A 17,017-nucleotide genomic window follows, 5' to 3' on the forward strand; every position below is an offset into this window, starting at 1 on the left:
AAGTCCCTTGGCCTAGAAGAATGACAAGAGCAGCAACAAGCACCACCCAAAGAAAAGCTAAAACCTGAGATATCACCATGAGCAGCTCTAAATGGTTGCAGGGTAGAAGGAAAGCTATGCAGACAGGAATGAAAATGTGAAACCCACTAGGATACAGAGGAGAACCACGCAGCTTATTATAGAAATGCCAAATGCCTGAAAAACATTTCAAACCATAAGCAAATATTTACTCGAAGATTCTATTCAATGTCCTAATTAATTGAGTAAAAACAATTTTATCTTCAGTGCTTATTGAAAGAATAGACACAACACTCATTTTCAATTCAAATTTTACTCCCAATTGCACAAAGGTTGAAAAGATTTTTTCAAATTTTGAAAACCAGCATAATAATTTCGGTTTCGTATATAAAACAGGGAAACCCAAAGAATACAGAGTTGTGTGACTGACAGGATTCAACATTCAGCATTAAAGTTTTGCCCAACTTTATCTCATACATTGATTATTTTCTACATTATCTGCTTCTCAAATTATAACTCTGTACAATACCCACAGACATCAAAGGTTAAAATATTTTGAGAAAATACTATGTTAGGGAAGGTTTCAATGCTAGTACAGATTACAGATTACAGTACAAATTAATGACAAGTCAGAGCATCACTAAGAGTTTATTCAGAAGCTTTTACTTTTGGTTCTTATATCACAAAAGACATGTTTAATGTTTACAACAAGGATTAGAAACTGAGATGTTTTTATTTCTACTATTATAAAAGTAACATAGGAGACCGTTCTAAGCCATCTTCAAAATTCAGACCAATCTTTTTTTTTTTGTATATAAACTGTACACAAAAAACAAGGCACTATACATTTTTGGATAATAAAGTATAAAGGTTGATTCGCATAGTTTCTCAAGAAATCCATGCTATAAATACAAACGCTTTGTTCAGTTTAGCACCTGAAGCAGCACTGAGAACAATTCATTAACTATTGCAAAGAGAAACTTTTCAGAATGCAAAGGAGATACATATTGGTGGTATAGCTAATTCAGTACAAGCAACTGCCATCCAGCTACTTTTCTGTAGTTTTGACATGGATGTCTTGAAAGTGAATACATATTGCATTGTTAAATACATACTTGTTCTATGTGTTTATATAAATATAAATTCTTTGTAATCCACAAACTAACAAAATAACACTTTACAAAGAGAACTTCTTTAAAAACAAAAATGGCAAGTATTGGATATAGCCAAAGGACACCTGCAGCAGTAGCTCAAGAAACTACTGTTTAAGTGCATAGAAGAATGGAGCTTAAAAACATTACCTTTAAGAGTCAAAACTGAATTCCATTTTCAAGAGTTCTCTTGGCCTTTTATTATAATATTACACACCTCCAGATAGGTAGTCACTAATAACTTTGGATTATTTTTATTTGTTCTGTAAATGTAGGGTACAATTCTTCTAAAGGACATAGAAAGTGAGAGTGGACATCCCTTTAGTGCTCACTTCCATAAACACAGCTTAGAAAAGTCCTTTTGCCTTTTTCAGGTTAACTTGCTTCCAAGATGGCAGTGCATTGTACTCCTCTCTTGTCATCTCTAATGCAACCTGCATTTAAAATGAAAGGATGTACTATTAGCAAAAACAACTGATGAGTAGCACAACCAGCAAATTACTTTCTTGCATGGTTAGGCATAGATGCACAGAGTAACAGTGCACCTATTCTCTCCTTACCTCAAAGTCCTCATCTGAAAGGTAAATTTCAAGCTTCAGTGGATCAACTCCCTCAGGCAGAGGCCTAGCTAAGAGATCTGCTAATGGATACACTGTTTTGCACAGCTTGGCCAGCACGTCCTCCACAAGTATTATCTGATTAGAAACGTCAGCGTCCTGAAAGGAGAAAACAGAGAACAGGATCACAATGCTGAAAGCATCAGCTGTGCCCATGGCCATCTGCAGATGGCATGGGATAAACTGCCTGCCTGAGCACAAAGCTGTACGTCCAGGTGTGCACACAGGCAGCAGACCTGTCCTACAACAATTTCACAGCCAAAAACAGGTCTGCACTTAGCAGAACTATATCCTGTATTCCCAGAATCTCAGTTTAAGACTGAAATCTGTGTTTAGTCATGAAGCCAGCATTTTCTGCTAAAGGATGTCTGCAGAAGACTTACAAAACAGAAAATGTCATTGGTGTTGAGATGCCCTTTGACTGAAAGATTTTAAAGCAGCCACATGTAATTTGGCTGTGATTCTGAATCCCAGGTGAGGAAGTCAGTAACAAAGCCCTTGGAGCCGGCTGATCCTTTGAAAGGTGATTTGTTCCCCTGCACTTCAAATCTGGGGAACAGACCAGAGCTGCATATTGCTGCATGACTGAAACAGCCATTCTGTTAAGCTCAAACTCCAGCACATCTCTTTCTAAGAGATGATTCAGGTAACACTTTCCTTCTGTTTTTAACAAAAAAAGAATATGAGAAGTTACATGAAAAATAAAAAAAGCAGTGCCTCTGATATACACATTCGCAGTCAGAATTTAACTGTGATGTTGGGTTTTTTTCCCCTGAGCAGACTCCTGAACTGTGCTTTCTAAGTTTCTCTTCTGGATCTTGGGGCTTGACAGTGGAAACAACCAATGTTGCTGACAACACAAGGCACAATTACTAGCAATAGGAAACAGATGATGCAATGAAAAGATTTACCATTTCTGTGATCTCTGCGATGTCTTCCCTGTGCTCCCAACTTGGGAACATATTAGTGAATGTCAGAGGCTCTAGGCCAGCATGAATTAGATAGGATTTGGGGGGCTTCTTTATATTTTTTCCTAAAAACAGTCAAAATACAAAAAAAGGAGGGAGAAATGACAAAAGGTACAGTATTTTGCAATCTCACACACTATTCAAAGTTACCTCCTAAGGGTATTTCATTTTTCCTGAAAAGCTGAAGCAGCTCAAGGCAGAAAGAATAAATTTTCCAGAATTTCTTTTTAATTAATATGGGACCTTTTAACATGCTTTTCAGTATTTTTACACCCATCTTTTACTGTATCTGACTGCAAAGATTAAAACATATATGCTGAAAATCCCCAACAGCTACTTCTAACTCAATGCCTTTTCTATCTTACAAAAACAGACTTGGAATAGAGTAAGCAGAGTGCGATGTTCTGAAATAAGCCAAATTCAGGTAAACAAAACCTTCTGGTATGCTCAGCAGAAGAGTCCTGCCAAGAATCAACTTAGCTTAAGCTTGGAGGCTTAAGTGAGAATGTTTAAACTGGTAACTTGTGATTCTGAGGTGTAACACAATAAATAAAGCCTTTCCACTGAGAGCGGAGTCAGTAGAGTATCTTGGCAATTTGGAACAACGCTGTTACTAGACAAATGGTTTGCTAAGCAAGAGTGGGGAATGTATCTTCAAATGAACTGATGTTTATTGATAACATTGGGGGAGCACCTTTCAGCTCAGGATAGAAGGGCAGGTGTGACACACTCAGAGCAGGCACAGCAGTCTGTTACCTTTGCAGTACCGGAGCACCGTCTCCATGGCACATTTCCTGTCTGTAGCCCACCTGATTCGAGCTGATCCAGTGATTTTGTTCTCCACAGGCCACCAGCCTTGCCACAGGTACACTTCATGGTGATTGTCAACAAGGAAGAGGGCTACACAGTCAGAAAAAATCAAATCCATCATTAGCCACTTACTAGTTTTTGTAATCCCCTAAACAACCCCAGTCTTATGTGCTTGCCAGCATCACAACAGGATCACTTCAAATCTTACCAATTCCTTTGTTAATTATCCAGCTAAACTTCAACTGGACTTTGATTCTCTGATATAAACAATGTATTTTTACAGCAAGCTTCTGGGATACATACATACACTTGATTATTTCTCAGAATCTTCATCATGAAAGAATTACTGTTATTGCTTAGTACTGTATAAGCATCATGTGCACACATTTTCCTGTGATATATGAGGTTAAAAGTGCTTACGGAGAGTGCCCGATGCAGGATACAGTCATCTGGTTTTTTGTTACTTAAGTATTTTAAAGCACATACCTGGCTGTGGGGCAGTGTAAAGATCCTCTTGCAAGAATGGCATGGAATTGATGACAGCGGGGTCTCTTGAAGGGTAAACATACTCAGTGGCCGAGAATTCTCCTGATGAACTACTGAGGCTGAACAGGCGGGGTGTGAAATTAAACTTTCCAGGATCTTTAAAGAAAAACAATTAAGAAGAGTCAAAACAAAAAATGTTAGACTTAATTGTAAAAACTAATATACTTTAAAAGTGACTGTAATTTTCTGGGTTTTGAAAAATCAGGAAAGACAACCAGATGTCTTGAGGGACTAGCAACAGCTGTAAAGAAGTCGAGCTGAGCGGCTGGCTGCCATCAGTCTGAATCTGATCCTGGTTAGTCACTATCAGCCATTTCATAACCCGCTGTTCTGCAGCTTAAGTGAAGCAAGCCCATCGCAGAGTTAGCTGAGAAATTTTCCACTTGGTAAATCAATTCCCCTGCTACCTTTGTTGGCAGTTTCAAAGCAAAGGCTGGACTGGAATGTGAGCAGAACTGCCTCTTAAATCCCTTTAGAAGAGAAGCAAAATATATTTGTAACAGTGTTAACTATTGCTCTGTGCTGCATAAATACAGAGGGGCAGAAGAAGTGGGAGAGAACAAAATGAAACACTTGGTTTTCCAGTACTTTCCTTCTAGAACAGTATTACTTAACTCAGTAAGATTTTTGAAAGCATTTCTCTACTCAACTACCAAAAAATTCTTCAAACACTTTACATTAAATCTGACAACACTGTAGACTAGTAGAGTAAAATGTGAATGCCAGATCCAGGAAGGCAGATGTACCTTGCAACATGCAGTCATAGGCCTTCCGATCTCTCCTCCCCAAGGCGTCCCAGAATCCCAAGGGCTCTGACCCTTCATCACATTCATGAATCGTCACCTTGCTGCTGCTGTGCAGCCCTGCCTCCAGTGGACACCTATAACACACAAAGAAAGAGAGGACTCATGTTGTTTGTGCCGCAAACACAGCTAACACAAACCCGCTGGCCACTCGCATTAGTGGACCCCAAAAGTACCCTACAGGCTTGTTGCACACTTCAGGCCAACACAAGCACTTTGAAAAATTATCCTAGAACAAGACAGGGAGTTTCAACAGCTATTCTTGTAGCATTTGGATCCCATTTCCAGAGTGAAAGAGATGCTCACAGGAGTTCTCAGTACGGATTGCCACTGCCTGCTTTTGTAATGGCTGCTGTCCTCCTTGCACGCTTTCCCAAGTTAATTTCCTCTTCCTTACTCACAAGGCTGGATTCTAATCCTCCTATCAAATACACATTAATTTGCTATTCAGATGTTTAGCATCTCACTCAAAATGGAAAATTACTTTGTTTTAACTGTAATTAGTACAGTAGGAAGAATTTGAGTGCCCAATCCCTGGAAAGGCTCAAGGCTAGGCTGCATGGGGCTTTGAGCAATCTGGTCTAGTGGGAGGTATCTCTGCCCATGGCAGGGCGATTGGAGTTAGATGATTTTTAAGGTCCCTTCCAACCATTCTTGGGGTTTATTAATAAATGCATTTGACCTCCAGTGAAAGCAATTACAGGATTCGAGTTTTCTCCACTCTACCAAACCAACTTCACTCCTCCTCCTGACGAAGCATGTACATGCTGCATTTATACTTAGAGGACAGCTTTATTTATTTCAAATTTTCTTTGAGTAAGACTACTTCAAGTAAATTGGCAGTCTATATAGTCATCTCCAAAATATAGACCAGACACTCACTGTTCTTTTATTTTATTGGCTGCTGTTCTTCCTACATCCTTGGTGTGAGCCTGTGCTTTGCAGCCATGCCACAGGTAGATGAGAGCTTTGTTGATATTGAGGACAATCATGGATGTCCTGGACCGCAGGCTGCTGCAGTGGCACGCTACTTCAAGTAAGTTTCCTTCATTGGGAACTTCTCCTCGCACGCAATAAAGCCTCCAATCACCTGGAGCAGACAGGAAGAGAACAGCACTATTATAAAATCACATGGGACTGAAAATGCAAAACCTCTGCTCTTGAACAGCTGTTCTCATACTGGATGAATTTCACCTACTGCATGCCTACGTTGTGACAGAATGAACTAGCTAAGCACCAGGTTTGGCTAACATTACTTCAGAAACCCTGTGCAGAAGAGATGCCTTCTAAAACCTTGCTACGAGAGCACAAGTATTGAGATCTGAAGAACTTAACAGAGCAGAAGAGTCAAGTTCTGCTGTTTCATATGGTGAAGAAGGGAAACAAACACAGTATTCCTCTTATTCAGCTCCTCTTCCCCTCTGCACCTTAGGAACATAAGGTCACAGTCAAGTGAAAACTTGAAAACAACTCCAAGCTATACTTCCATTGAAATTCTCCTACCGCATTCAAGGAATATGTTACAAAAAGCAATGATTGGGTAATAAAAGCTTAGAGCTTTCTTTGGAGCAGAAGAACTGCTCATAAAAACACTCTTCCTCTCCAGACTGTGTAGAAAAGAACATACTTTAAAGCAAATGGGCACTAGGCTTAAGTAAAATCCAACTAAAAAAAATTATATGTGCATCAATACAATCAAGTCAGCATGCTCTAGGGTGACAAAATCCATTCTCTGCTCAAAGAAGAAAAAGGCTACCTTGAAACAAAGTATTGCAAAGCTGTCTCAAGAGTTTCTTGGCATTCATTTTTCTTTTCTACAGAGTAGGGTAGTTGAGACTGAATACAAAGCTGTCCACAACAGCTAAAAAAGGATTTTGGGGCAGAAACTCTTAACTAACAATAATTTACTTTGTGCATTTTCTTCTTCCTCTTCCCTTCTTCCAGCATGCACAATCATTCCTCCTTGGAAACACTGCAAGAAGCATGGTGGTTCTTTCCCTTGAAGCACTTGTACCTGGAAATTGAAAGCACCACTCTTCATTAAAAAAAACAAAGGAAGTATACAGACTCAGTAAAACTGGTCTCTATGGATTTTTAAAAATTATATAGTTATGGCCACCCACAAAGATGGCTTTCCTTCTACTTTACAACTGCTGACTATTGTTTAAATTACCATATATCAGCATGCAATGGGTTCCATATGTGGCCTGCATATTAAAAAAAAACTCTAGCTAGAATCCAACAATTGAGTTTCAGAGGATAATAGAATACCAAATGAACTTTAATTTAAATTGGTTTAAACTAGCCATTTTTTGAATTTTATGAATATTTACAGAATCTGTCCACCTTGACCGATTTTGACTGAAACCATTATGGAGATAACATAGGAACTGAAGTAGGTTCAAAATTTGCTATAAAACTGGTTTCTATGATAACATGCATGCTCTTTCTTCACTAAACATTGCATTTGGAGTATGAAACTGATATAGCCAATTCCTAAATCAGCTATGTTGCAGAGACTCTTGATCAAGGGCCCTTATATTTCTTCTCTATGAACTCCTGTCTTTATGCTGCTGTTAAAAAACTAATTAAAGCAGGATCAAGGTACAGAAACTAACTTTAAACTATCCATCTTGTATGCTGGTAACAGTGAAGCCACAGCAAAGCCCAAGTCTGCCTAAAGACAAAGCAAATTAGCTGGTCCTCTCAGCTTCAAACAGCATTTGCTAGAATCTCTCCAAACAATGCAATTAGTATGTAATTACAGAGTAAGCAAATTCAAAATTACCAATGTATTTTTTTGCCTTGGCCTGCAAAAAGTGCTTCTCCTTAGCACTAGGTAGACAGTCCTGCTATCTGAACATGCACTTGAAAGAATGGCATGAATCTGTGCAACTGTGCTTCACCTATTCCTGCAGGGAAGGGAGAAAAGACCTTCTCCTTCAGCCTTTTTCAGAAATATCCTTAGAAACAGCATTTGGAATGACAATCCATAAAGGAGCTTATGTGTCTCTGGCAATTGAAATAATATCAAAAGCAATTTTGAGGTCTGACTATTTGTAATGGCAAGAACACATTTACAGAAAGGGTGTAGGCAAAGAAGATAATTTCTATTTACTGTTCATGGCTACCCAGACAGGCAGATCTTACCAGGTCTGCCATCTAGGAAGCTCACCTGTGCTCCTCTCTCTTCATCAAGTTCCACTGTCATGAGTGCTGATGTTCCTTTCTCACTCACTGTGGAGTGCCTTCCTTGCCAAAAGAAATACACACATTTCTCTTTTCCAACAGCCCGTACTTGTTGCTCTCCTTTTTGTCTGCTTCCAACTGTGAAACAGAGAGCACATGCTGAAGAAAGTATTCTGGCTATAGGTTTAAACAGCACATGGTTTCATCTCATCTGCCAGCTCAGCACTATCCCATCCAGAACAGGAAAGAAAAAATGTGCAATTGGAGGAACATTAGGTCTCCAAGCCAGAGCGTCCCCATGCAGAGCTGGCATTGTCTCCTCAGGTGGATGTAAGCCCACAGGCAGAGATGCCTGTGTTGGCTGGAGAAAGAGATGTAGAAAGACCTGTTACTATCTGGAGAAAAATAACTGACAGCATTTGAGCCAATTTGCATGTGAAATGGCATGTCCAGTAATGTTACCAGAAGAGTGCATTATGGCTGATTTTCCACATTACACCCTGTTCTTTGGCAGCAGGAGAGGAGCTGCTTTTTTTCTTTTCCTTAAGAATCGGCATTTACTTGTTATGAAAAGCAAATAATGCTTACAGCAAGTGAAATTCACAACACAACCACTTACAGAATATTGCAGTCTTTACAGTAAATAGAGAATAAACAGTTAGAATGAAATCAAAGCTTTTAAAAAACCCAAGAGTTTTAAAACAGGTTTGAAAAAAAATAGTTAAAACATCTGCCTTGATTCCAGCAGTGCTGAGCAGCATCCAAGTGAAACACTTAGGAGAAAGCATCCTGTTTTTTTTCAAGTTGAGAATACTCAAAAAACTACTTACTTTAAAATTTATGGGTTTTATTCTTATCTGTACATTCAGCCCATAAAAGTACTGCCTCCTACATAAAAATTTATTCTGTTTTGGAGTGATGGAATATGTTTTCATCCATTTGGATCAGAAGTCTGTTTACAGTTCAGTACTAGTGTTACCCACTTCTCCCAAGACTTACAAGCTTTTGTATTTTTCTTGGATTTGCCAGTATCTGATCTCAGCGATCCTGACTAAGACCTACCTATATTTTTTTGGCTAAAAGCATGAAGCTGTATAACTGTTATGGTGCTTTCAACCGACTTTATAAACTCTATTTGGAACAATCAGTTTTAGACTATTTGTTTTTAACCTACCACAAAAACCACCTATTCTTAGTTTAGTGCCAGAAGGGAGAGTTCCAATGGGCTTATGGAGCTGACTCGTTCTCAGGCTTTACCTGCTGCTCTCAGGCTCTTTGTCAGAACACTGCTGAGCCTCAAATTCAGATCAAAGGGTTTCCAGCAACAGCAGAAATGAGGGCAATGAGCTGGCAAGGGCTTTTCCTGTCATTGTTATTGATCTCCATAACCAGCAAAGGTTTTCCTTGTTGCTAAGCCTACCTCTTTTGCGAGGCATGCAGACCACTGCCATTAGTCCAGCTGCCTAATTATTTTGGTGTTAAGCTGTGGGCATACTTCTGGCCTAATGAACTGTCCTGTGAACATGTACACCACCAATGGTGGGTAAAAGCAGAGATGGACAGCATTACATCTCATATATCAAAAATAACAACTTCTTTATTTTCTACTGCTTTCTTTTGAACAAAATATGAAACTTTACATTTTAATGACCTAGAAAGGCGAAATTAGCATCCCAAACCTTTCAAACTGTCTCACATCCATGGAAATCTGGGTCTGGATCTCACCACTAACAGTAGGAGTTTTAGCTGCACTTCTGCTTGTTTCAGCAGGATGAAATGGAATTGTTCACTAACCTGTAGTGCTCACCATGTACTTCCACTTCACCACATATGTGTCTCCCTCATGGAACTGCCCTATGCTTTGCTTAGGCAGTCTACTATAATCGAATTCCAGGATATGCCAGACATCCACCGAGGCAGTGATAATTTCAAACTGCCTTCCATCTTCTCCTTCCACCAGTCCATAACCCCGGCCAATATTCATTCCATCCAAGACCGTGCCCACAGTTGTTTGAGGCACAGCTACCATTAGCATGACATCATATGGTTTAGAGTCAGATCTGGATTCTTCCTGTCAGAAAACACAGAGAAGGGATTTCTTTGAGCACAGCAATTTTTTTTCCTTTCCCCACAATTCCAGTCAAACATTTTGACTCCTGCATATTTCAGTACTTTAGTATCTTGTCATTGTTTGAAGCCTTGTCAAAGCCGCCTCAGCAGTATTCATTGAGCTTCCTGGCTCATATATTAATAATAATAACAACAATATATAGATATAGATATATATATAATATAAAATATATAGACAACATATAAGCTATAATTATATTATAATATATAAATAATAATAATATTAATTATATAAACCAACTCTGTGGGTTCACTGTAGGAGGTGATGTTCTGACCCATAGGTCAAAGCCCACAAGATAAAAAACACGCTCTTGATCATTGAGCACAAGCTTCCCTGGCTGCCATCCCAACTAAGTCATCTAGTTTGAAATACCTAGCATGCTTATTATATGCACCTTCTGGTGAAGGGATTCACTAGAATTCTTCTCATTGAGTTTCTTCAGTTCTGTCCAATCAAGAAATTTTTCTTTGAACAGTATCGTCTCATTATGTTCTGTGAGTCTGCCAAATACAGCCCAGTCTGGGCGTCCTTGTCCCTTTCTGTGCAAGGGAAGAAAAGATATAGAATCAAATTAAACACTGTGAAAAGAGGGCAAGAAAACTATGTATCTGCAATGAGACTAATTTGAGTTACAATACCTGGGTATGAGGGGATTACATTCTCCGGGATCCAGAGGATTTATATCGCAATTGGAGTAGTCAAAGGTGCCATTCCACAAGTGTTTTGCCAGCTGGAATGCTACTTTTCTTTGTGCTAAAGTAACTTCTTTTCCATGCCATACATATACTTCACTGCCAAAATCAAACACCAGCACCTAAAATCAAAACCAAACAACAAAAAATTCAAAACCAAACAACAAAAAAATCAGGGTATCACCTAACTATTAGGTTAGGTGATACCCTGATCCTCTAGTTTCCTTGTGCTGAACAGAAAATCCTCCAAATACGAGTTTCTGCAGTGACAGTAACAAGGACCACTGCAATGCAACTAAGGACAGGCCAGTGGTCTGCATTGTGATGTCCAGTTTTTGAGGATGACTGGAAGCAAGTAGGGCGAATGCTGTGAGGCGCATTAGGTGGCTGAAGTCACTAGCAGATTAGAGAGCTCTTACTGCTAAAAGTCTGTTTGTGTTGCATGACTGATAGCTGTCCAGTTTCAGCAGCTTTCTCTGACATTTAGACCTATGCCTTGTTCTACAGCCAGGGAAGGCTGACAGAGCACACAATATAGGCAAAAAGGCAGTGACTTCAATGCTTTCAAGAAAATGCATCATATCCTCATTTTAGAAACCTGCTCTCATTCTGACTTAGATGAGTGAAATGGTTGTTGGAAGAGGAAAAGTCAGCTAGGGATAAAAATAAAAGCAGGGTTTGTTTTTTTTTTTTCCCCAAAGTGCTTCTTGTTTTGCAATTCATGACTCTGGGGTAAGCCACTATTGACAAAAAATATTTACACTTCCTAAAATGGTATTTTATTTTGACGATAATGTGAACTAATTTCTTGAGACCTTGCAGCACACTCTGGACAGCAAAATGTGCAGAAGCCTTTCAGAAACACAGTGGACCCAGCTTTCAGCAGTCCTCTCCACGAGCATTTGCAGTTACTGCAAGTCATTACCAGCTGCATGTTCCTGCACTTACCACAGGAGCAGTTAGTGGCACAATACCTCTTTTGGTTGTAGCAGGGTACATTTTGGCACCTTTCCCCAGTAGTCATCCTCAGGAATGAGTTTATCCTCTACAAGGCGGTAAATGCAATTTGTTTCTATTATTGCAGCTTCGTACATTTCGTCTTCTTCGGGACTTCCAGCGGCTTAAGGGAAAGATTGTCAAAAACAACAAAAAAAAAATTAACTCCAACTACCTTTACTAAAGAGAACCAACTCTACTATTTTATTGTGGTAGAGCATCAGATACTGTAACTATAACAATGCTTACACTGGTAATTTGTCTGTCCACCAAGGAGTTTCCAGAAGTCTTTGGCTGCGTGGGTATGGGTATTTATTCCTTCTTCTATAGTCTGTATATAAGAAGCTCTACAGCCAAGTTCCCTCTTTGTCTGAATTAAAGTTGCAAGTTCTGAAGCCTAAGAGATTAACAGTTATCTGAACAGGATTGCTTAAGTCTTTGGAATACTTGTGCAATATTCTTGCTCAGTGAGAAGGCAAATGAGATATAATACAGCAAATAGCAGAAGAAATTGTTATTATTTACTGCACTAAATAAACAGACACTAGAAAAAATGTTACATAAATGCATTCATTCTTTCATTTGCCTTAAAGCAAGACAGATCTCAGTGGACATGGGATGAAAAGGACATCCTGCAATTCAGACTATTTTTTTTTTTTAGTTTAGTCTGTATCCTGAGGATATCCTTTTTTCTCTTGCAGCTTCACAAACTACACGCTCCTTCACAAATGCCAGCTTTCATTCAGTGCATGACCTAAAACATATTTTCAGGAATCCTGCGTATCTCCCTGTCGCAGACTATCAGTTACATGCCACTTTTTGAGAGAACTGGCACTAAGGCTCAATTTTATCAGACATATACTGCAAAGATTCTAAAAATAAATAATAAATAAAACCTTACAACAGTACTGACCTTTGCTTTTTCTATGACATTTGCAAACTCTCCTACCCACAAGAAACACAAATGTGGAGTTAACAACAGGAAACAGTCTCCGCTGTTCAGTGATGAGGCCCTTGGTTCAACTAATCTTGTTTGAACATGTCTTCTTCCTAAAGAGAAAACAAAGCTAATTATATTCCTTCAACTACTACTATCAAATGCCACAATCTAATTTCTTTTGAATGAAACACAAACAATCTCAGCGCATTTAGCAAAATATGTGGAAACAGACTGTTTAAGAATAATTAAAAGACTACTACTGTGGAAAAAGAGTTTACTCACAGGAAACAAAATAAATGTTGTCTCCTATCAACTAATATTTCTATTATTTCCTGTTCTTGCTTTAACAACTCTGTGTCCTTCTGGAAAGAAATGAATTAAGTAAATGGCAGACAGCAGCAAAATTCCAGAACCTTGTACGTTTGCTTAAGTGAAGTCTTAGCACAATTTCTGTAGGCAATAAAAAGTTTTAAGAATTTAAGAATTTTAAGAATTTTGCTTTCCAAAACCTAGCTATTTGCAGAATCAGCTATGTTACTATGCACTGTAGGGAAGTGGAGCAAGAACACTGTCACATCATTTCCAAACTATATTGAGCACTGGAAGAATGGGAGAGTTAAAAAATTTCCACAGGGGATAGCCAGAATTTGTGAAATATTCTGTTTTCTCTTTGGGAAACTCACACCAGTGGACCAATGCAAATCTATTTGTAAGGTTTAACTTTTTTTGCACAATTACTTATTTTTTTCAGGTTTTGGGATCCTGAAGATTTAGAACAAGCTAAGCATCTAGATGTGGTAGCAACTCCCACATGTTACATTCAGCCCATTATTTATGGAAAGTAAAAGCAGTTCCAGCATACCTTTAATTTGCAGGAGCATTAGCTTCTTGTATGGCACAGCACTGTTGTTAGAGTTTTGCTCTGTTAGATTAACACTCCGCAGGCTAATGTTGCTGAAGTTCTCTTTGCTTGCCAGGCCAGCAAGTGCTACTTCTGAGAAATTTGAATTTGTAGACACTTGTATATAAAAAGAAATTGGAGGAAAGACAGACAGATGAAAAAAAAAAAAATTGTTATTGCATTAAGAAAATAATTTCTGGCCATTATTTCCAGTTTTTCTTCTTCTCCATAGCAACAGTAAAGGCAGATTAACCACTACCCCAAAAGATTTGTGGGTTTAGGATTATCTCAATTTCTAGATATCCAAGAGTACACTGTCAGTGTCAGAATTATGCTATGTGGCATGAATACCAGCTTTGCTAGGAACTATCCTACCCAATGTTTTGTGAAGTACTGCGCAGATCTTCAATGCCTTTTAAGTAATTAATAATAAAAGACAGCACAGAGACAAGGCTAATTCCCTTAAAATTTGGCTGAGAAAGCAACACCCATTTACATTTCAAAGTCTTAGCCATGTTTTACTGTAAACTTACAGCCCAGATTCTTGGTTACTTTTGTTTATTGCTCAACCAAAGACAAGACACTTTATGAATTTATAACTCAGGGAAATCCTTCTCAAGAGATGGCAAGAAAGTATTACATATATAGTTAGTGTTTTCGTCAATACAATCAGTAGTTAAAGATGATCTTTTCTTTACTCAAGTTTAGTAAGGAAAACTTGTACCCCAAAATGTAAGAGTGGTTGGATAAATCTTTGAATAAATTTTACAATGATGTCTTTGCTGTCTGTCTGGTTGTCAGGAAAAAGCAAATTCACAAGTGAAACTCCTTGTCAGCCCTGCCACAAAGCACTGATCCTTTATGGAAATTAACCAGAAGGAGTCAAGAAGGCTAATTCCACTTTCTGAGAGAAAATTAGGACCCAAAATTGAGGACAGTGTATCTGAACAAAAATTAATCTACTCTTGCCAGCTCTCACCCCAGCATGACGAGGTTGGATGTGCTTTCCTTGATCTCCTGTCCTCACCCTGCCCACCCTGCAGGCATCGTGGCTCTCTCTCTCTCTCTCTCTGCTCAAGGTGACTGTGCTAAAAATAAATAAATAAATCTGTGTACAGGAGGTGGCTGTAGGTAGCTTTCCCTGAGGAAATCACACATGCCCTTCTCTCCAGGTCTCCTACACAGTCTACATTTCACCTTATACCTCAATCAATTTATTGCCACTCAGAGAATACATTCCATTCCCTCAGTTTAGTTTTTTGCATTGGGATTTTTTTTTCTTTTTTAATTACAAAGGCAAGATGGTGTCTTGTACAAATCATCCTGCTAACTTACTTTTTTCTACTTTCATTCGCTTTGACTCCATGAAGGCAACATTCAGTCTTTGTTCAGTATATTCATGAAGAATATCTTGTCTTGCTGCAAGCATTTTCAGGGGGTTTCTTGAGGACTGGACTCTGCGCGTGGGCCTAACTGCACGTTTGTGCTCTGCTACAGAAGATGTCAACCTGAAAAACAAGTAGTGTTTATAATCATCAGGTAATTTTTCTAGTCAGAATCATCTAGTGACAAGAAATCAGGCTCAGTTCCTCAATTCAGGCAGAGGCACAATTTCAGAAGAGATGGATGTGCCCAGTACTAAGATACCTACAGGATGACTTAGAACTGAACATTGAACACTGCCCTTGTGTCAGCATTCAAAACAATGGGGAAAAAATAATTCTTACTTTGGTGCATAAGGATCAAAGATGGCATCAAAGTCCTCATCAAGGTCCAAAGGCACTGAGGAGGAAGGGAAATCCACATGGCGATAAAATTTGGAAAATGTTTCATCATCATCCAGCTTCATCACTTCTTTCACAGATCTTCCTGTAACTGTCAGCACTGTCTCTTGCATCCCAGCAACTGCAGGAAGAAAACACCTCACCCAGTAAATAACCATACTAGAGTTTCTAGCTCTAGAAAAGGTACACATGGCTTGTTTGGTAGTTGCCTGGGTAATTTTTATTTTTTTTTGGTGTGGTGGTAGTATTTTGGTTTTTGTTGGGGTTTTTTTGTGTTAGATTTTTTTTAATTGACAGTAGAAAAGTGTGTTGATAAAGAATATTCAAACAGTGTAACTGCAACTCATATGCAATAATCATTATACAAAATGGTAGAGAAATAAGGCTAAATGAAAACTTGGACACTATAAATAAGTTGCTATAGTATGATGATGTAAGCATTTTAGGGGTTTGTATATTCCCTCTTGCCTCCAACTGTGTAATTCCTGCCTTTGAAAAGATCTAGAATCACAAGGGGAAAAGTCACTACTTCAGACTAGTGTGTGTGGCACAGTCATTATCCTATGCTAGTGCCTCCTATACTGAAATGTGAATACATTTGTTTATGGTATTACACTACAAATTACATAAAGATGCAATACAGATTTTTGTCTTACAAATGGAGGACAGACATATGAGATGAAAACACCAGACAGCTCTAGAAAGCTCCAAAAATAGCCAACAGGTTGTACAGGGATGTGTACATCCCTGTTTCCAGAGAATTTAGAAAGTTATTTAGGCATCTGTGATTTATTCTACTGTACACTTGTAATACATTTGTGAAAGGCTTTTCTTAAAATTTAGCAAAGACTGAATGACAAAAATAAAATTATCAGTAACTGCAGTCTGAGCAAAGAAATATTCACTTTCTGCTACCAGATATTTTAACTAAGGGGCACTTTAATCAATTTACTAAAGTCAGAGGGTGGATACACTGCCACGCTTTGTAATTCTACCAACCTTTGTTATTCAGCCTTCCCAAAAATGACTCCAACTTGTCAAGCTTCATATCTGATTCCAACTGCATATCAGGCCTGGCTTCAATTTCTAAGCAAACCAGAAAGTGAAACCTGTTAATTGACAGGAAGTAAACAAGCCTGAACATATTTCAGCCATTCTTATTCCTTACCTTCCAAGGGCTTTGTAACTGGAGTGGTAGACTTCTGCCGGAAAGGGGATGCTGCTGGTGTTAGTGCACTCGGAGAAGCCAGGCCTGCACAGGGACACAGAACATAGGAAATGCAGCCATGGGTCAGCTTGTGTTTCCAACAGTGATGACAGAGAAGCTATTTGGGGAAAGCAGATGAGCCTGGCAACTTCCTACAGGTCAGCACACTTCCCCAGCCATTGTATTAGAGATGGCAAAGGGCCCTGCCTGCTCCTTTAATCAACAGTAGCCTCAGAAACCACCCCATTCACAAGAACAAAGCTT

General features: G+C 38.8%; 1 protein-coding gene across 26 annotated transcripts in view; it reads right to left on the minus strand.

Annotated features, from left to right (window-relative positions):
- Positions 1 to 315: 315 nt before the first annotated feature.
- The window catches only part of SVIL (supervillin), a 134,168-nt gene continuing 117,466 nt past the window's right edge, over positions 316 to 17,017 (minus strand). For all 26 annotated transcript variants that reach the window (XM_059840792.1, XM_059840810.1, XM_059840779.1 and 23 more), the window contains 20 exons: positions 16,715 to 16,798; positions 16,546 to 16,632; positions 15,490 to 15,667; positions 15,098 to 15,270; positions 13,724 to 13,879; positions 12,835 to 12,971; positions 12,171 to 12,318; positions 11,900 to 12,045; positions 10,872 to 11,047; positions 10,628 to 10,772; positions 9,897 to 10,173; positions 8,089 to 8,240; positions 6,822 to 6,927; positions 5,796 to 6,003; positions 4,857 to 4,990; positions 4,051 to 4,206; positions 3,511 to 3,654; positions 2,698 to 2,819; positions 1,730 to 1,885; positions 316 to 1,603 (listed from right to left, as the gene is read on the minus strand). In XM_059840792.1, coding sequence (XP_059696775.1) covers positions 1,517 to 1,603; positions 1,730 to 1,885; positions 2,698 to 2,819; positions 3,511 to 3,654; positions 4,051 to 4,206; positions 4,857 to 4,990; positions 5,796 to 6,003; positions 6,822 to 6,927; positions 8,089 to 8,240; positions 9,897 to 10,173; positions 10,628 to 10,772; positions 10,872 to 11,047; positions 11,900 to 12,045; positions 12,171 to 12,318; positions 12,835 to 12,971; positions 13,724 to 13,879; positions 15,098 to 15,270; positions 15,490 to 15,667; positions 16,546 to 16,632; positions 16,715 to 16,798 — 2,972 coding nt within the window. In that variant the 3' untranslated portion in view covers positions 316 to 1,516. The remainder of the gene's footprint in view (positions 1,604 to 1,729; positions 1,886 to 2,697; positions 2,820 to 3,510; positions 3,655 to 4,050; positions 4,207 to 4,856; positions 4,991 to 5,795; positions 6,004 to 6,821; positions 6,928 to 8,088; positions 8,241 to 9,896; positions 10,174 to 10,627; positions 10,773 to 10,871; positions 11,048 to 11,899; positions 12,046 to 12,170; positions 12,319 to 12,834; positions 12,972 to 13,723; positions 13,880 to 15,097; positions 15,271 to 15,489; positions 15,668 to 16,545; positions 16,633 to 16,714; positions 16,799 to 17,017) is intronic.

Source organism: Haemorhous mexicanus, chromosome 1, assembly GCF_027477595.1.
Source record: "Haemorhous mexicanus isolate bHaeMex1 chromosome 1, bHaeMex1.pri, whole genome shotgun sequence".
NCBI classification, from domain to species: Eukaryota; Metazoa; Chordata; class Aves; order Passeriformes; family Fringillidae; genus Haemorhous; species Haemorhous mexicanus.